This window comes from Sus scrofa, chromosome 15 (assembly GCF_054392235.1).
Source record: "Sus scrofa isolate SSC_HxYL_T2T_F1_AM1 chromosome 15, Sscrofa_HxYL_maternal_Yorkshire_Landrace_v2.0, whole genome shotgun sequence".
NCBI classification, from domain to species: domain Eukaryota; kingdom Metazoa; phylum Chordata; class Mammalia; order Artiodactyla; family Suidae; genus Sus; species Sus scrofa.
Genome location: NC_139397.1, coordinates 118,407,024 through 118,428,253, shown reverse-complemented (window position 1 = coordinate 118,428,253; position 21,230 = coordinate 118,407,024). Strand labels below are relative to the sequence as shown.

The following is a 21,230-nucleotide window of genomic DNA, read 5'->3' as shown; positions in this document are numbered from 1 at the left end:
AATCTCATTTTCATCTGATCACATTAGTATGAAGTCAGCACTATTATTAACTCTAATTTACAGAGGGGGAATTGAGGTTCTAAGAATCAGAGGGAATATGTAATTTATTCAAGGTTGTAAGAGCTGAGCAGTTGCACTCCAAAGCCTGGGCTGTTAACCATTTTACAATGAATGGGATTTGGAGAAGTAGAAATGAAACTGGGAAGATGAGTGGATTTCAATAGACCAGGAGCTGGCAACTTCGTATTCCTCACTTGATGTTTGAACAAGGGAGAGATGGATGCTGGAATATGTACGCTGCAGATTTTATTTTGAGGGGAACAGGAGACCATAATGGGGGGGGTACCAGATCCGCTCTAATAGCTTGGGATTTAAGGTAGGTGACCAGGCTGGAGGGAGATAATGGAAGCAGAAAGACTAGTCAGGAGGAAAATTTCCATTGGCTGGTTGGAGGCAGCCAAGACCAGGAGAGCAAGTGAGAAGGGAAAGGCCTCTGGAACATCTCAGGACCTTCAGAGGAAGTTCATCCCCATGGGGCTCCCTTTCAAGCCAAACCAGGGCGGAGGGGACCAAAAAGTCACTTGCCACTTTCTCCTGCACTCAACCAGTTTTATGCTGGGGTGAGCAGACAATCCTACTTATAAAGCTAGCAGCAAATGTGACTGTGAAGTAGACTAGTTCCCCAGAAGTCAGCCAGAAGCTGGAATGCGTGTGCCTGTTTGTAGGTTTAGTACATTGGGGCAAAAGAGGATAAGGGAAAATTCGTAAATCATAACTTCCTATTTTGTTGTAGATCCTTATGTTTGCCTTTCTGGTAGCAATTTCTTTTTCTGGTAATTAACTGTACCCCAAGGCAGTTTCAAAGATCCAGAGCACTGGTGGGCCTGTCAATCAAGACATCTCTTGGCCAAAGGATGGATGTGACCCAAGTGGAGGCTGATCAGAATCTCTCTCCTTGGGAGTTGAATCAAATGGGGTGGCACAAGGGGTACCAGCAGATGACATCCAGAGGTCGCGCACTCTGACAGTGCTCCGAAGAGAGTCTGGCAATTACTGCTGCCTACATTACCCAGATGGCTGACCGGGTTTCTGCCCAAATATGGCCTGACTTCTTCAGAGCACACTCTGCTTTGGTGAGCTATGCTTGTATGCTTTCAAATTCTACTTGTTCTTGAGGTTAGCCAGGGTCAGTTCTGTTGTGTGCAACTGAAGAAATCCAATAAATACCTATTTGTGGGTGGTATTCTTAATAAAAGGGCAAGTAAGCTAGAAAAGGATATAGGCAAGAAGTCTCCACATATTATGCGTTCTTTAGAATCCATACTGTTAAACTAAGTTCCTACTTAGTGTGTATTCACATGTGTTTATGTGTGCACTCATGAATTACGTATGGTGAAAATAATATCCCCCATCAAAGCTATAATTTATGGTTGAATTCATTTTATTTGGGTCAGTTCCACTGACTAAGAAAATAGCTCGTACCTTCCTCGGTAATGATATATCCCTTCAACCCACAGTATATTTAAACACAGTGATTAGGTGGTTCTTTACCCTTATGCATTCTTTATTTCAACCCTGTAAAAGAGAGCAGGGTGTATGATGTTAGATCCTCAGAGAGAGGCACTCTGTGGATGCAGAACAAACATAATGGGGATCAGAACTCTGGCTCAAGGTCCAGGCTGCGATATTTTAGAACTGACCTTAATTTCTGCCCTGAGTTCGGCCAGCTGCATCTCTGCCATCTGACTGGCTAGATCAGTAAGTCTCTTTAGTTCTTCTGCTTTCTTTTGACGAGCCGTCAGGATTTCCACTGCCAAATAAGAAGGAATAATACATTAAGGCTGAAGATTTAACCATGTTAAATGACCTAATTTCTTGGAATCAGTTCTCCCTCCACAGACTGATCCCTTTGTTGGTCCAGGACTGTTTTCGGAGTTGGTCAAGGGGTGGGTTTGCCCTTGGCGCTCATTACCTACCACTCATTTCCTTATGTCTTTATCCACCAAGCCCCAAACCAAACCCAATCCTTTCTGATTCACTGTACACCCACAGTCTTCCTTCATTTTCCTCACTGGTATCTGATCTCAGTTTCTTAACCAAAACATAATTTGGTTTTTTGTTTGTTTGTTTGTTTCGTTTCTGGCCACGCCTGAGGCATGTGGACGTTCTCAGGCCAGAGATTGAACCTGCACCACAGCTGTGACCCAAGCTGCTGTAATGACAACGCCAGATCCCTAATCTGCTGAGCCACCAGGGAATTCCTTGCTTACTTAATCTGGACCTTTAGATTTGTGCATTATTGAGAATAACTATCTCTAAGAAAGGAAACGTTGAAATCCTATCTAAATGACATTGCAAAGACAGGGAGTCCACCAAGTGAAAACCACCCTTTGGTTTTAGGTGAAGAATATGTGCTGTGCTATTCAATTCTAACAGCATCAAACCCTCTGAACTTTACCATGTATTCATTTAGGGCAACCAGCTGTGTTACTGAAATATGACGTATACGTTTTACTTTATTAGCTTTTTTTGTGAGCTAAAAAATGCCTCTGCTTTTGCTACGCTGCAGATGTGTTTCCATTTTGCAACCAGAGAGAAGTTCCAGATCAGAGTGTCTTGTCTTTGTTATAGGTGTCCAAAACGGAAAAATTTCAAGGGTGAGTCAAATCCAGCTTGAGCTGGATTCATGTGCACTTTTTAGCATCTGCACATGCAGAGAAGACATGAGAGAGTTCTTGGCATCCGTATCACACACCTGTCAGGTGAACCAAAGGTTCAAGTAGAGGTAGGAGCCTTCATGTTAACTTGTGTGTGTGTGTGTTTCCCAAAAGATCATGGAGCTCAATGGCAATGAAACACGTTGGGTGAAATTTAAATAAGAAGTTGGATTTTATAATAGACAGACTTGTAATTTTCTCATGCCAGTCACGGGAATATGAATTGCTTTCATTTCTTTTGGACAAAGATTTTTGAGTTATAACAAAAGTCCATCTAACTGATATGATATGCACATTGAATTCACATTCCATTCTTGGCTGAGCAAGGGTCAGCTGCTTTATTAGACCAGATCCACAGCACACATCCCAGCCAAACACTGTGATTTCTGATTGTAAGAGTTCTTAATTTATAAATGTCCAAAATAGTCACTTTGAAAACCCTCAAAGAAGTCAAGAGTCAATCAAGAGTTAAGATTTCCTGCAAACGGAGTTCCCGTCTTGGCGCAGTGGTTAACGAATCCGACTAGGAACCATGAGGTTGCGGGTTCGGTCCCTGCCCTTGCTCAGTGGGTTAAGGATCCGGCGTTGCCGTGAGCTGTGGTGTAGGTTGCAGACGCGGCTCGGATCCCGCGTTGCTGTGGCTCTGGCATAGGCCGGTGGCTACAGCTCCGATTTAACCCCTAGCCTGGGAACCTCCATATGCCGCGGGAGCGGCCCAAGAAATAGCAACAACAACAACAACAAAAGACAAAAAGACAAAAGACAAAAAAAAAAGATTTCCTGCAAACTATAAACCATTCTACAGACAGACTGAGAAATATATTTTTTTGCTAAAACCATTGTTGATATCAATAAAATAACTAATCTATAGCTCATAAGGCCAAATCATATGCCGATCTGCTCTAATCATACTTTGACTCCCATTTACAATCCCATGTAGCTGGGCAAAGCCTGAGCTGTGTCTGGTAGCATTCTGGAATACAGAGGAGCTGGCGAAAAACCTATCCTGATGATGGGAGGAAAAGGAATTTCATCCGAACACAGACAGTATATTACTGAATGACTTCCTGGGTTACCCAGTCAGACCGGAAGTCAGAAAAAGGTGGCCCACTATTTTGTTTGGCCCACCCATTATTTTTACAAATTAACTGCCTACATTTGAAAATTAAGTGATTCCATTCGAAAGCTGGATTTCTGGCTGCTTTTAAAATACTGTTATTTCTGGCCACAGTTGGCCAGCATCCCACATGGCAACCAACCACTAGCTAGAGCTGAGAAGTCGCTGCCTTTTTTTAGATACAGCACGATGTTCAGTGTGCCCTGATCCACCACTCCCCTGCCCCCACCCCACCCTGCGTGGCTTGTTAATGTCACCTGCCTGCCCTCGGAAGGCATCTCCAATATTGGCAGACACTGCACATGTAGTTCTCAGTATCCAGGATACCTAGGACCTGGTACACAGTGGGTGCCCAATATGTTTGCTGAATGAAGGATTCCAATGAGTGAATCAATTCGTTACTTAAAAGGAATCTGCAAAGAAAGGCAGACGTTCCTTTTCTACAGGGGCCACTTAATATCTAGGACTCATACCTTTGATTGATTATTTAGTTCCCATTATAATTCAACATATGGATGGGACTAAAGACTGAGAAAATGATTATTGAGTAGGAAGATGAAACGAGATATGTCCCTCTTGCAAAGATGAATAAGAAATTCTGAAGGCCCAGCTTTGATGAGCAGATAGTAAAGGGGTCAGCAGACCCCGAGGGACGACATGGTTAAACAGAGCTGACTTTTCTTAACATCATTTGTGAGACTGGTGACAATTAGGGATAATTGTTCTTTTTGATTAAGTAGAACTTGGGCATTCACACCAAACAAGAGATTTTATAGAAACAGAAATAAATGGACTCTAAAATAGGAATGCAGGTGCAAGATCACCAATAAATTCTGAGTTTACACTCATGCAAATGTGCGTGGGAATGAATATTTTGCATCAGCAAGTGTTGGGATGAGTTTTACATATAGTCTCGTTAACATTTCAAAGACTTTCTTTATGAAAAAACCCTAAAACTTGAGATCTAAAGCCAATATTCTTTGGGGGAAGCCAACATTTTCACCTCAAAAACATCAATCACAGAAGCAAAAAGCAAAAATAAAACAGATCAGTTCCAAGATTCATTGGTCCTATAATTTAAGGTAGAATAATAAGTATGTTTTGAAAGCATAATCCTTTCAGAAATATGTAGAGGGCCAGAGTTCCGTACAGCTTTAGATTTTTCACTGCATTCAAGACTGAATTAGTATTATTTTTGTGGTTTTATAAACAGTATCTGATATGCTGAAATCCATTTGCTCAAAAGAATTTATAAATTCCTTCAAGTTTCTGGAACACATTGGAAGCTCATTCATATGACTTGAACCATGGCTTCTCAAATAAAACTCCTTAGCAGGGGGGCTGCTTGAAATCCTGGTGTGGTAGGCCAGGAAGTAGGGCAGAAGAAGCGCTTCAAGCACAAAGATTCCTTGAAATCCCTTTGATTCCTTAAAAATTCTTGTGAAAATTTTGCATTTTCCTTCAGAGTCGATCTTTGCTCCCGTTAATAGAAACTAATGTGTTTTGTTTTGTTTTGTTTTCCCATCTCTAGTAAATTTGACACTCCAAGAACTTGCCTGTCTAGGCCTCTGATTCCCTGGGTAGGCAAAGTTTGAGATCATAGCACTGCAGTATCCTTTGTTTCTTCATCTGTAAAATGTAATAATCATATACCCCTTGTAGGGTTATTATGGAACCAAATGAAATAGACTGTGTGCACTGTTTAGAAGAGTACACTAAAAATTCCTAACTACAAATACTATTAATAAAGTATTTTATTAATTTAATATTACTATATTATTAATATAGTCATAAAGTTTACAAAGAATATACTTTCCTCTTGTGGCAATTACATTCATGTTCATTAATCTTGGATCCCATAGCCTATAGATACTGCCTTAACTACGACAATACAATGAAGTACCCACAGTCTTCTCAGCTTTGTGTTAGGTGCTACGAGGGATAGAGGAACTTATGTTATAATTGGGGAACTATGGTCTATATCATGTGCAGGAGATGGAAAACATGGAAATACTCTTGGGACCATAGATAAGCAAGCTCAAAATGGTGGTCGTGAAGACAGGTCAGCCCTTTGTGAGAAGAAACTCAGTGGTTCCTTCTATGGGTGGAGAAGACACGGTTGACCTAGACGTGTCACCTGAGAGATGCTGCATTAACCCCTTTGACCTCTGTTTACTGAGGGTGCTGGACTAACTTCTCTACTGAGATGAGCTTTTCTCTTTGGGTACACACTGTGTCAGGTACCATGCTCCCGAATCTTCTCCTTTTATCTTTACGGTAACTATTTGAGACAGATCCTATTCTCATGCCCCCTTTCTGATAAGGAAACTCACTTTGAGAAATTCTGAAAATAGTTAAAGGTCACACAAGCCAGTAAAGGGGTGGAACTTGGATTTGAATTCAGTTCTGTTTGCCTCCAAGGTAAGCGACTGGCTTTTCCAGGGCTCTGGGCAGTTCTAAACCATGACCAGGATTCTTGAAGTGAGAGAAAGCCCTGTCAACCAATCCAGTCTGTTTAGCTAGTCTCAGAGCTCCACAACTGCAGGTCTCAGATTTAACTGTTTGCTGTTTGTCCTCCCAGAACTTAGCACAAAAGGAAGCACACAATAAATATTTCCTGATTGAATTAGTTTTTAAAATGGGGATGCACTCCAGAAATGCTCCAAGTTTCACAGGTCTTGGGCCTTAATATTTTTGTCCCAAGAAGGAAGAACGAGCGCTTGAAATCTGAGGTCCTTTGTTAACCTTGGAGAAAGTGATAGGCTAGTAATTTTCTATTCTGGTGCTAGAGAAACATTTGTGTCAGTGATGGCTGTTAGCATTTTTATCATTATATCATAAAACTGAAATGAGACAATAAGCTTTACCTGAGAAACTGGGACAATCCCAGGCCATGGGGCAATCTACTTTTGCTGAAGAAATCAACAAATTTCATAAGAAAATAATTTCACAATCGAAGGCATTGTGTAATTACCTAAATATTCCACAGCTTAGCCCTGGGTCACATTTAGTTTTATTTAATAAAAACTGCTATACTTCAGATTCTAAAATGTTTTTAGAAACACTGTTTAACAAAATAATAATAGCTATTTTTCATAAAAATGGCTATCGAATTATGTCCAAGGGCCAGGCAAGAAAAATACTGAAAGGATGAAAAATCTGGGAATTTAGCTGAAACCTGGTTGGGGGTGCAGATTGCCATTTACCCAATTTATGAGATAAAATTTGGGTAAGGATGAAGAATTTGAAATGCCCAGGAGATAAGGTTCATAAAACTAAATCCCAGCTGAAAAATATGGTCTCGGGGTCCTTATTAACATAGCAGATTGAATTTAGTAATAAAAGAGGGCTCAGCATGTCCATTTGTGTTGACTCGGACTGAGCAATCCTGCCTCAACTGACATCTCCAATCCATGAACCTCAGCCTATTTGAGATGGCAAATCCACCCTACTGGCTGTTGGGTAAACTTTACCACAGTGGAAAGGTTTAGAAATTGGTATAAAAATAGTAAAAGAAATCACACCCAGGGAACCAATATTTTGTGTTAAATTTAGAAGTTTTGCAGTGACCAAGATTGTCGGCAGTGTGTTCATTATTTAAATACAGAGCATTTTGTACACTAAGCAATCACACTTGTGATTTCAGTTTAAAACACCTAATTGATTTACTTCTGAGGTGTTAAGTTGGCAGGTGTCAGTGAATTTGACTAACAGAACCGGAGTGTTTTAAGAGAACTTCACTTCGTACACATCTCAGTTTGAATTATTAATCTTATATGAGTTGCTTAAGAGCTTGGAATACTTTTGCCTGTTAGGTTTGGGAGTTTGCCTTGTCAGGCATCTGAAGTGCTTGAAGGACATCAGATATATTACATTTATAAATGTAATTCAAAATGTTAAGGGGAATTAAGGTAGCTTCCAACTGGGACTCATTTTTTAGGGGGAATTAATAGGGTAAACTTGAAACTTGAGAAAAAACAAGTGAAATTGATTGTATGAGTAGTATAGCTAGATCTGTAAGTTGTGAAGGCTTAAAAACTGTGTTTTAAAATTTTATACTCAATTCAATGATATTTAAAACCCAATTAACTATAAGCAATTCTTTTAAAAAATTTCTCATATTGGAGTATAGTGGATTTACCATGTTGCGCTAGTTTCAGGTATACAGCAGAGGGATTCAGTTATACATACGTCTATTCTTCTTCATATATTTTCCCCTACAGGTTATTATAGAATATTGAGTAGCGTCCCCTGTGCTATACAGTAGGTCCTTGTTGATTATCTATTTTAAATATGGTAATGTATATAGATTAACAGGTAGTTCTTCATATGCATAAAAGCCCTCTTGGACTTTTTTAAAAATGATTTTTATTTTTTCCATTATAGATGGTTTACGGTGTTCTGTCAATTTTCTGTTGTACAGCAAAGTGACCCAGTCTCACATACATTCTTCTTCTCACATTCTCCTCCATCACGTTCCATCACCAGGCAGTAGATATAGTTCCTTGTGCTATCCAGCAGGATCTCATTGCTTCATCCACTCCAAATGTAATAGCTTGCATCTCTCTTGGACTTTAAATAAACTCCACTGACACCTCTTTTTTGCTGAGTGCCAGTGCTCTGCCTGGCACTCAGTGGGTGCTACTACTCTATCCTTTGGACACAGGAGGTCACTGAGGTTCCCAGTCGATAAGTGACTTGCCTAAGGCCACAGAGCTCATGAACCTGGAATTCAGTGTGAATTTTAGGACCCCACCCAGAATCCTTATCATGGTCAAGCTGAACTATGGATTACTTCCGATTGCGAGGCTCCTAATCAAACAACGATGTGTCTACTTACTGGCTTCTTCTTTAACTTTATCCATTTCTGCCATTAATGAAACTTCTTTGTCAATGATGCTGGGGGAAGAGAAAAACAAAGACAAAAGCGAAGAATGCTTAATCAAGGGCAAACTTTTAATAAGCACTGGAAGTAAAGGAAAAATTATTTTCATTAAATACAAGAGAATCATGAATATTTCTACGTGACAACGCCGGCCGCAGAGTCTGCCTTTCCAAAAGCGAGACAAGGATGCTCCCAGTATCACAGAGTGACATCTGTGGATTCAATCATTGTCAGCAAATCTAGAAAAAAAGGCCTTTTCAGACTTTCAGAATTGCGCTGCTTTGAATTTCAATTTGGGAGTACTTTTGCCCTATGGATTTCCAAAGTTCCAAAACAGTATAATCAAAGTATTTGAAAAGCTGGCACTCAGGTTATCAAGGCCTGTAATTCTCAAAAGTCTCTGTGCTTGTCTCCCAGATTCTGGCTGGGAGGGAGAGGGATGGGCCCACAGTCCTGGGGCCTACTTGGAGCAGTATGGGTCTGGGTTAATCCATCCACGTGCTTGGTAATGAGTCTTTGCCTTCTCATGCCCCCAAATAAACATTTCAAGGTTAAATTAATTTTTTTGGTCATATTTAATACATTTTTTGGTTAGTTCTTTGAAAAAGTATTACCGCATAAAGAACTGTCTGAAAGTTCACTTCTCTCGCATCCTGACCCTAGCTCTTTTTCCAGAAGTAACACATCATCAGAAATCCCTTCCATATCCTTTCACAGATTTTTATGTGCATATAGGCATAGATGTCAGGTTTTTACGATTTCCACTTCAACCATTTCAGTACAGATATCTCAGAGAAGGACTTTTGGCGAGCATAACCATAGTATTACTATTATACCTAAAAACATTAACAATAATTTATTGTTAAATATTAAATTTAACGTTATTAGAGATCCACTCAGTATTTAAAATTCCCTAACTGTCCTATACTTTTTTAAAAAGTTTGTTTGAACTAGAATCTAAATAAGGCCTGTTCATAACAATTGGTTGATTATCTCTTAAATCTGTCTTAATTGATACATTCCCTCCCATCTCTCTCTTTTTTTTCTCCCTTGCAATTCATTTGTTAAAGAAATTAGGCTGTATGTCCTATAGAGTTATCCAAGGTCTAAATTTAGCTGACTACACACATCCATGATATTATTTAACCAATTCTTTTCTTTTGTATAAAGTTATCAGGTATAGATTCAGATTTTTTTTAATTTAAAGAGAAATTATATCATATACTTCCATTAACAGACACATGGCAGGATACATTTATAAATACCCCTCTTGAAAAAAAAAATCAAACCTCAGTGTATTCAAATTTCTACATCTCACAATAAATGTATAGGAAATACAAAGAACATTTCTACTTTTTACGATCTTAGCAGCCATCGAGCCATGAGTGATCCTTGCCTAGATCAACACAGTCTGAAAAATTAGGATATTCAAATTCTCTCATTCTTTTTTCGTCTTTTTAGGGCTACACCTGTGGCATATGGAGGTTCCCAGGCTTGGGGTTGAATTGGAGCTGTAGCCATTGGTCTACACCACAGCCACAGCAATGCCAGATCCAAGCCGTGTCTGCGACCTACACCACAGCTCATGGCAACGCTGGATCCTCAACCCACTGATTGAGGCCAGGGATCGAACCGGTGTCCTCATGGATGCTAGTCAGTTTTGTTTCTGCTGAGCCTTGACAGGAACTCCCAGATTCTCTTATTCTTTCTTGATTTACTTACTAGAAAACTTCCATAAAGAGAATTTTCTCTTACCAACTGTTTGGTTGTCATGAAGTATAGTTTGTAGAGGGAAGGTAGGATAAATGCCGGTTCTCTCCTTTTATTTATCAGTTTTCAATACAATAGTTGGTTCCAGAGTTCCAGTGTGGCTTAGCCGTAACAAACCCGAGTAGTATCCATGAGGATTCAGGTTCGATCCCTGGCCTGCTCAGTGCATTAAGAATTCGGCATTGCCATGAGCTGTGTTGTGGGTAGTAGACATGGTTCAGATCCCACGCTGCTGTGGCTGTGGCTGTGGCTGGCAGCTGCAGCTCTGATTCGACCCCTAGCCTGGGAACCTCCATATGCCGCGGGTGCAGCCCTAAAAAGACCAAAAAAAAAAAAATTCGGTTCCTCCAAAAGGAACCGAACCAATGAGGTTTTTTGCTTATTTGTATAGTTTAATTATGAACTCACAGTTAATGTGCTTCATTGCATGGCAGTTGTCATTCTTATTACTTTATTCCGACTCAGATTGTTCCAACAGATATCCTTTTTTCCCTCCATCAGATGTACTTTTAAAATTTAAAATGTGTTAAAAATCTATTTCCTCTTAAGAGGAAATCTTTTGTAATATTTGTCAAGGTAAGACGTGGTTCCTGGGATGGATTTCTAGGAGTCTTGGGCTCCGCATCCGGGTGATGTAACAGAAACACTTGCAGAGGAAGGACTGTGTGCGGAGGAGCTTGGCTCTTTCCCACCAGGAAGTCGTCATGGAAAGAGTGGATGTGTACAGTGAATGGCAGGTTCTGCAGAACTGGGCATGAAGCCTAATCCATCAGGCATACACATCAGCTCTCCCCATGACGTATATGGCTTAAGGTCTCTGGCTATGACCGCTTTGGTGTGATTAGAATATCAGGATAACTGTTCCTTCTTCACTGATGGTCTACACATATGAGGTCCATGTGTTTTAAATAAAGGGAATTCATGATACAGGAAGGTGTATGATGAGAAGGAAGTCTTTATCCCATCTCTGTCCCAGTTATGCGATTCCCCTCCCGGGGGTTCCACTGTTTACCAGCTTCTTGCGTTTCTTCCCAGAGACCATTTACTCATAAACCAGCACATATTCGTTAATTGTATGCAATGCTGGGTTATGTCAATAGGTTCGTGATCCCTTGACTGTGAGGTATATTTAGCTTTCCTGTCAAGTTTGAAAATGCAGCCACAATAGAGGCCAAGGGATTGGAGAGGGCAATTCTGTGTTAGTTGAGGAAAACCAGGCTGGTGGACAAGCTGTTTGGGATTTAAGGTGAGAATCAAGCGATTTGGAGTCAGGAGCCTGAATTACAACACGGCTAAGCTAATCTGCCTGATAAAATGTTTTGAATTTTTATTTCCTATAGAAAGGGAGGTAAAGAGAGAGACAGAGCGAGACAGAAAGAGAGAGAGAGAGAGAGAGAGAGAGAGAGAGAGAGAGAGAGAGAGAGCCAGAAGGCTGGGAGCTGTGTGGGTGGCAAGTCTGGGCAAAATCACCATAGTCAGGTGAGTTTTAGAGCTTCCAGGAGCAGGAAGAACACATATGCTATGGCGAGGTGTCCACTGTGAGGTGTGTGATGTGAACCTTGCTGATATTCACCTGTGGACATCAGACGAGTCCAGACCCGCTATTCACCACGCTTGGTATGAATGGCCTGAATGTGTGTAGGCCCAGGAGCAGGTGTGAGCCTGCATGCTCACACATGGATACTGAGGAGGTGGCTCGGTTTCACGTCTGGGTTGGTGCAGAGCTAAGGGAGTGGGCAGAGGCAACATCTTGAAGGCAGAGTGAGCATGAGAATGTTAGGCCCCGCACCCACCTCTGAAATGGCACAAATCTTAGAGAGCCTTCTAGTGCCCCTGGAGCAGGAGTCCAGAACAACGTCTTTGGAACTTAAGGGGCTGGGACTCTGGCTGACATATGGACCACAGGTCACCTGAGACCTGCAGGTAACACGTGCTCCATTCACTTCACTGATAGAGTGAAGCCAGCTTGCAAGGTGTGGGATGGTTATTCAAGATGTGCCACAAAGAGCCTCAGAAATGGGGACGTGACAAGCCATTCATCCACTGGACAGATATCTGCTGAGTGCCAGCCATCTGCCAGGCAAGGGTGGCACTGGGAATACAGCTGTAGATAAAAAAACAAGGCCACAGACCCTGCAGCCTGGGAGTCTGTGTGAGGTGTACTGGGTGAGGAGGATGGTGTAGGTTTGCTAAGTTCTTTACCAGCTATAAGATCATAGTAAATTTTTTTTTTAATGGCTGCACCTGCAGCATATGAATTCCGGGGCTAGGGGTGGAATTGGAGCTGTAGCTGCAGGTCTACGCCACAGCCATGGCAGCACCAAATCCGAGCCACCTCTGTGACCTATGCCACAGCTTGAGGCAACACCAGATCCTTAGCCCACAGAGCAATGCCAGGCCCGCATCGTCGTAGATACCAGTCATGTTCTTAACCTGATGAGCCATAAGGGGAATTCCTGATTAAACCTGTTAACATAATTATGTGCCCAGAGAGTTTACAAGATGGATATTTGAGGCATAAGCCACATCCCCAGGTCTAACACCTATTACATAAAGCTGGATATTCATATACCGGTTAGTTCAGGCCTCCTGGGCTAGCAACAGGACAGATGAAGGCATTGCACAATAAATTGTTAATCTGCTTAATGCCCACTGGAGGATGTGAAAAAGCCTGTGAAGTTGGCATCAAACTATGCTTCTATTCCTCTGGGTATTTCAGCAAAACACTGTCCTCAAACGTCTTAGTAATTTGAGCACTGCTATGTATGACTGCTTTCAAAACTCGTACATAAAGGCGAGCAGAGGGACCTCTGCTGAGTCAGGACTCTGCTCAGCATCCATGGACTGGAGGCAAACAGGATCAGGTGCGGCCCGAGACTCCTCCCTCTGGACCTTCTGTGAGAACCTCAGTAAGGTGCCCCTGAGGGTTCCGTTGGCTTTTTCTTTCCAGGCAGCAGGCTTGAGGAAGGGAATACCGAGGGACATGGATGTGGAAGATGAAGGGGATGGAGCAGAGGAGGCCAGCCTGTCCTCCGGCAGCCTGGCAGACTGCGAGGAGCCGGCATCACAGCAAGCTGAGCCAGACCGAAGGAAAGGCTGTGTCTGACACCTTCTAAATGCCCACAGCCGGCTTCCTGAGTAACTTCATCAGAACCATTTACAAGTCCTACTGAATCTTCCTCAAGATGCCAGGACAGAGAGACAGTGAAGTGCAGGTCTGCAGGCTGGGTAAGGGTGGAGGGAGTTGGGAAGAACTCAGTAGGGAGGGCAGGAGGGAGGAATGGCATTGGAGAATTGATGAGTCCCAGAAAAATCACAGAATGTCACAGACGCCACTCCTCCTGGAGAAGCAGAAAGACTACATGCTGGCTTTCGAAGTCCACTGGTGTAGACAGACAGCCTCAAAACGAAAGCCTATGATAGCAAACACCTCCTGAGTGCTTACTGTACCATGCACATTAGCTAGAGCACCAAGGTCTTGCTGGAATGATCTCCTTTAAGCTTCCCAGCACCCCAGGAGGCATGAGCTCTGCTGTCTCCTCACCACAGGACCTTGGCACATGCCCTTCCTGCTGCCAGAAGACAATCCTCCTCCCCAATCCTGTCTTTCTCCATCTCATTCACTTTGAGTCCTCCTTCAAGACTCTGCTTAATCATCATTTCTTCAGGGAAGCTCTGACAGAGTTCTAAAACTTCTGTTCAACTTTATGAGTTCAGAGTACTGTGAGCTGATTGACAAAAACTGCTTGATAGCAATGAACGGAAGGGAAGACAGCAGATTCATTCTTGCATGGCATAACAATAACGAAACTCCTTAATTGGTATATTGTGGTGCCTGCATACAAATCATGTTGATGCAAAAATTTATGCAACTTTTGTCACCGATGGTATCTAACATAAGCTTGTGAATAAAAGTGCAATGATGTTCATGAAACCGCACAGGGTTTGGCTCAGAATGAAAACATGCAGTTCCTGATTCCGTGTGCAAATGGGCTGGTAATAAATGTTTGAAATGCGTGCTTTCTCCCACTCATCATCTGCAATTTCCAGGTCTTCAGCATTTTTGCTTTTCAGCAGTGACCCTGCATACTTGATAGAAACAGAGAACCTTTCATTGGCTTTTTGCTGACCGCTAAAGGTTCTCTAAATGGCTGAATAGAGTCCCCGGGAGGATGCCAGATTGAAGACACTGCAAACATGTTCTCCAAAAACTGAGCTCACGCAAAACCCACACTGACCTCTCATGTTTCAGATGTGCCCTTTATCCTTCCAAAAACATATCTTCTCATTTTATCTAAACTGCCTGGATAGTAAAATTTTATTTGGTTGCCATAAAAAAGCTTTTATTATTAAAGCAATAAGGTGTGAGGAGAGGGAGATTACCATGGCAGAGCCTTTATGGTTTATTATATAGTTAATCACAGAGATAAAGTGTCGTTTTGTACAAATGTTTCCACTGTCTCGATTCCCTTCTACAGGGGACTAATAATAACACTAATAAAAGGAATCAGAATCAGAAAAGCACTTCGGCCAGAGTGGATTGATCGTTCTCTGCTCTGTGAAAGACTCTTCTTTAAATGTGGAGACGGAGATGCTGAGTGACAAAACAGCTTCACCCAGGAGCTCGGAGGAACCGCATGGGTCTGGTGGTGCTTCATAAATAAAAGATGCCCTGATGGGGAGCAGCCACAGGACTGTCAGAGGGTGCGAAGCTGGAGAGCAGAAGCTGCTGCTGGAGACGGAGGAGTGAAAGCGGCATTTCAAAGACAGCTGAACAATGTGCAACAGCAGCCTGAGTCAGATGTTAAAGAGTTAAAACTAGGCCACATTTCATCTTTCAGAGCTGGCCTCCGGGAGGCCGTAGTGAGAGAAATTGCCTGCGACCATCTGATCCCAGACAATTTTGCTTCGGGACCTTCTGGTGGATGAAGTGCTTTGGTGTGGAGCTTCCTTAACTCCTCAGCTGCCAAACAGATTGAAGCAGGTGGAGAGCCCAGGCAGCTGGTAGAGCCCGCGCTAACTGGCAGGAGAAGCATGCAGCATAGCCTCCTGTCCCTGGCCCATCATAGCAGAAGAGAACGTGGAGATGGCTGGGGAGGAAGGGTTCTAATGAATGCAAAGGGGGTGCTTCAGCCTTCCTGGCCTGTACCAAAGAGCTCAAAGCATGCAGATGAGTGATAAGCCATAAAGCCAGACTTTCTGTATAAAGAACTTCTACTTCTTTCACTAACGAGAAAGAGTCATGTGCAAACGTTTCCCCCCACTGAGGGCTCTGTCCCTTACTAGTCTCCCATTAAAAGTAAGAATTGTGACCATCAGGAAGAATGCCAGCTGAGCACCTGGCACCCTGGTAGCCCCTAGTGGCTGCTCAGCCGACCTTGAGCTGGGAGCTGGCGCTGATGGAAGAGGCCACCTGTATTGCCCAGGAGTTTAAGCATCCACGTCCCTTGCCCTGGGTGAGAGGATGGTGCCTTCCTGGCTGAGGGCAGAAAAACTCCCTTTATACACTCAGGGTGCACTGTACTGTTACCATGGGTACCATTTCTAGTCTAATCACCCAAGTATTGGCAGGAATTCCTGGACCCAGGGCAGAAGTAGTCAGGGGTTTCAGCTCACCCTTTTCTCAGCTCTTGCTGCTGTTAACAAAGCTGTCTCCGGCTTGACAGGCGCAAATGCAGCAAGGCTGTGTGTGGTTCTCTACTCCTACGGTCAGGAGGACAGGCGGCCCTAACAGGACAGGTGCCTACGAATGGTGCCCGTGCTCTCGCATGGCTGCCAATTCCCCGTTCCTCCTTTCTCTGTTCTACTCCCTGAAGACTAGCAGATGCCACCCCAAAATAAGGCACTTTGGAATATCGATTATTGTGAGCCATGTGGTTTGGAGAGAGGCTATCTCTGAACTTCTCATATCTGCTTGAAGACAGATCATCCCAAAGGGGCTCGGGTGTCATTAATCCCCCTCCGTCCCCAGGAGTTTCATCAATCAGGGACCATTGTGGACTCTTGTCCCAGGGGAGGAGACTAGAATCGACACCACACTCAGATTTTGTCACACACTGTTTCCCAGCTGGTCGTCTAAGGAGCCATTCATTTTTTTTCTAAAAATCATTTTCTCTCCCCTAAGAGGCCCCCACCCTCTCCGCTTTCCCTGTTAAGATGGTATTTAGTCCTGAATTCTAGGCCACCACGGGGAGTCCTCTTTTTCCTTGGGTATCTTGAATTTACACAGCAGGTGTACAAGTTAATAAACTTCTGTTTGTTTTTCTCCCGTCAATCTGCCTTTTATTCCAGGGTCTTAGGCAAGAACTCAGGAGGGCAGAGGGAAAATATTCTTCTTCCCCCACAGGTCCATCCTGTCCACCCTCCTGCGCCCTGTCCGCTGGTTACTATCAGCACCCACCACTTTCCATGACTCCTCTTCCTTCCCTTCGCACACGGTCAAGTCCAAAGTCTACCCCAGAAATGTCTCTCCTACCCAACTCCACTTGCCGGTTTCGCCCAGGCTCATCATCCAGTAGTTGGCTCTGCCTATTTATTTAGGTTTTTTTGTTGGGATTCCTGGGTCTATTACTTTCTACTCTGTACATTTTTGCTTTTAGGTTTCACAACAACCTGTATTCTTCTTCTTCTTTTTTTTTTTTGGTCTTTTTAGGGCTGCACCCCCCACACATGGAAGTTCCCAGGCTAGGGATCGAACTGGAGCTGTAGCCGCTGGCCTACACCACAGCCACAGAAACACCAGATCCGAGGCATGTCTGCGACCTGCACCACAGCTCATGGCAATGCTGGATCCTTAACCCCCTGAGTGAGGCCAGGGATTGAACCTGGGACCTCAGGGATACGGGTCAGATTCATTTCTGCTGAGCTTCAATGGGAGCTCCAACCTGTATTCTTCTTCTAATTAGAATTCTTTTTCCTAGTGCAGCAGAAATTGACAAATCCCAATCTAAAGATTTCTTGAATTCCATAGTTTACTTGGTAAACATACAAACGCCAACATGCATGTCTCCAGCCCGTCACCTGTGGCTGGGATGCAACTCTGAACAGTTGCCTAGTAATTGTGATTCTCAGGGAAATAAAAGTAGAGTATGAATCACGGTAAACACATACGGCAAAGTGAAATCTCTCTGGCAGACCGTGAATGCAACAACTACACTTAATTTGTCCTTCAGGCTGAGCCTGTTTTATTTCCATTTCTTTTATCAGAGGTAATATAACCTGTTAATGTTAATATCTCTTAGTCCGCATATTTTATGGTGGAATTTGACAATGATTTAAGTCACAGTTAATGAATATTTCATCACACAGTCTGAGGCACGTTTCTGGAATGAGACACGGGCAGATGTAGCATAAGGACTAACTCCTAACACTTATCAAATCCTGGGGTTCCTTATAAATGACATAGTTAATTGAAAAAACAAACAACCACAGGAATTCCTGATTCTTCTTGGGATTTAAAAATGACTTTAGAGTTGCAAAATCCTGCAAATTCTACAAATCCCACACTACCACATGTTCAACTGAAAAAGCTATTTTCCTTTTATATCTCTATTTATAATTTTACATTCGATTTTGCTTAATAATATCATTTCTTGGAGTTCCCATCGTGGCGTAGAGGAAACAAATCTGACTAGGAACCATGAGGTTGAGGGTTCGATCCCTGGCCTCGCTCAGTGGGTTAAGGATCCGGTGCTGCCCTGAGCTGTCGTGTAGGTCACAGGTGCGGCTCGGATCCGGCATTGCTGTGGCTCTGGCGTAGGCCAGCGACTACAGCTCTGATTAGACCCCTAGCCTGGGAACCTCCATATGCCATGGGTGTGGCCCTAAAAGGACAAAAAGACAAATAATAATAATAATAATAATACAATTTCTTATCTCTGCTGATGACTTCTTAATTTTGTTTCTTTCCATGAGATCACTATTCAGGTAAAGTGACTCAACTGTATTTCGGCTTCTATAGCTACAAAAATGATAGGATTTACCACCATCTCCTTTAAAAAAACAAAACAAAACAAAACAAAAAAATGGCAAAACAACATCTATGGAAAAGAAAGCAAACTTCCATCCGTGGGTGTTGACTGTCTTATAGCACAAGGGTACCATTTAAGGAAGTAACATTCTTCCCCACATTTTTACTTCCATTTTACATACTCATTTAAAAAACAAAAACAAAAATGGGAGACATAGAAAGCAGGCTAAAACAAAATGAGTTTCAAAATAAAACAAACAAGGCAAAAATCTCTCTTCGTCTCATACACAACATAAAGCCAACCACTCTGAACACCGCTGCATTGCTCCCTAATTTTGGTGGGTGGGGATATCCATGCAGAAGCCACCCTGGTGTCTACACTTGAATAACTTAGGAACAGAAAGAAGAAGAGACTCATGTGGCACAAAAAGTCACAGAAATGCCAGTCTCCTCGCAACCTAAGGCAGCCAGGCCTAGCCTGCGCTGTTCCGGCTTCTTGGCTCCTGAATTTCTTGACTCTTCCATGAAAAAGGGAGGGGAGAGAATATGCACTTAGTCTGGGCCGAAAGGCTCTTTCCAACTAGCACCTCCAGGCTCCCCAGCTGCCCCTCCTCTTCAGGACCTGCCCCAGCCAGTGAGTGGCTTCCCAAGCGGGGGCACAAGGAAAACAGTAACTTGATCGACTTTCTCTTTTCTTTTTAGGTCTGCACATGCAGCATATGCAAGTTCCCAGTCTAGGGGTCGAATTGAAGCTATAGCTGCTGGCCTACACCACAGGCACAGCAACGCAGGATCCGAGCTGTGTCTGCCACCTACGCCACAACTCATGGGAATGCTGGATCCTTCCCCCATTGAGCCAGGCCAGGGATCGAACCTGGGTCCTCATGCATACTCGTCAGGTTCGTTGCCGCTGCGTCACAAAGGGAACTCCTCAATGGACTTACTTTTTATTCTACAAAAATTTTGAGCACATCTGGTTTGAGAGGGATGTGCTCAAAATTCATTTATTGATGAGGAGAGACCCAGGGAATATGTGCCTTCTAGAGAATGCTGCTCTCTTCTATCTGTTCCTTGTGTGGCTTCTCCTGCATGGAATCCTTCTTCCTTTCTCAGGCTGCCAAATCCCCCTGGGTCTTCCCTCAAAAGTCAGCTCCAATGTCACCTCTGGGACAGCTCCTTCCCTAACCAGCCAGCCAGCATTGATTCCCCCCGTACGGCTCCACTCCCATGTTTGCCGTGGTGAATTACACAGCCGGCTTCTATCTTCACCCCGTAGGCCTTGGGCTCCATTGGATGGATGAATGAAGAGGGGGATGAGAGGGTAGAGGAGGCATGGCAAGATGGGAAAGGAGGGGGAGGAGGGCTGATTTGGTGACAACTGTGGCCATTCAGAATCGGGGTCCCTTTGCATTACTCCTCTCTCCATCAGGCAGTAAACAGTAAAAGGCTGTGATGACATATCCACTGCATACCAATAAACAGAAAAGGTGCTACGGATTAAATTCTTCCCAGTGTCTTGGTAGACAGGGAAAGACATTTACAAATGCTTATCTAGGAGGGAGGAGAACCAGCCTCGAGTGAACTTCTATCCTGGGCCACACAAGAGACTTTCTAGGATAATCTAAGAAATGCCTATCTTGCACATGAATTTGAAGATCCCTAGAAAGTGATGGCAGTATCCCTGTTTTGGAGCAGAGTAGAAGTTAAGAAACTCAACCATATTGAGAGCTACGATATGTGGAGATGAGATTTAAACCCTGTTCTGTCTAAATCTACACTCCAGTCCTCCTAATTAAGTTGTTCATAAACCTTGGAAAATGTTCCTTTTGTTCGAATATGGTTGACTGAGAACCAAAGGTTCACAGTCAATAGAAGAGTAATGTAACATACATATGAGGAAATCTGTTATATTGACTTGGGGTCCAGCTTGTATATGATTTGTGGCTGTCCCAGCTGACAAACTGTCCAAAGTGATTCCTGGGTCTCACTTTAAGAGACCACGCCGTACTAGTCAAATAAATAGAACTAAGTTCCAAGATCCACTTTGAAATTGTGATCCTACTTTTCAAACTGTAATGTATTGTATATTTATACTACTCTATAGAACAAATGTGTCTTGTTTTCCCAGTGAAAATGATTATATTGTAACTCTTATTTATTTATTTGCTTTTTACGGCTGCACTTGCAGCATGTGGAAGTTCCCTGGCTAAGGGTCAAATCTGAGCTGTAGCTGCCAGCCTACGCCACAGCCACAGCAACGAGGGATCTGAGCCGCGTCTGCGACCTACACCACAGCTCATGGCAACGCTGGATCCTTCACCCACTGAGCAAGGCCAGGGATCGAACCCGCATTCTCATGGGTACTAGTTGGGCTCGTTTCGGCTGGGCCACGATGGGAACTCACTGTACTGTAAATTTTAAACACACACGATACATACTCTCCTTCTGGGATTGTACAGTTAGAACAGTTTAATTCCTTTTTATGTTTGGAGAGAGCATGTTACCAAGCTGGTTTGATGGGTGGCTTTCGTTTGCTGGAAAGATTCAGAAATCTTTTCAGATTTCAAGCTGAAATCAGGACCTATTTCTCATCTTCCAGCTCTTCTTGCGGGTTTATTGTTCTGCAAGAAGCCTGCAGCGATGGAAAGCTGACTCCCAATGCTAAGTGTGCCACTGACATGACATATGGAGGAATCACACACGGAGCTCAGAAAGGCTATTTATGCTGGTTTCCCGGGGACTCTACCCAAACTGGAAAGGCCAGTTCGGTAC

General features: G+C 43.1%; 1 protein-coding gene and 1 long non-coding RNA gene across 16 annotated transcripts in view; one reads left to right on the top strand and one right to left on the bottom strand.

The window, feature by feature from the left end:
• The window catches only part of SPATS2L (spermatogenesis associated serine rich 2 like), a 181,059-nt gene that overhangs the window by 8,578 nt on the left and 151,251 nt on the right, over positions 1-21,230 (bottom strand). For all 15 annotated transcript variants that reach the window (NM_001177916.1, XM_084998081.1, XM_084998085.1 and 12 more), the window contains 2 exon segments: positions 1,701-1,810; positions 8,675-8,733. In NM_001177916.1, the coding sequence (NP_001171387.1) occupies positions 1,701-1,810; positions 8,675-8,733 (169 nt within the window).
• The window catches only part of LOC146396078 (uncharacterized), a 1,511,729-nt gene that overhangs the window by 1,369,891 nt on the left and 120,608 nt on the right, over positions 1-21,230 (top strand). The window lies entirely within an intron of this gene.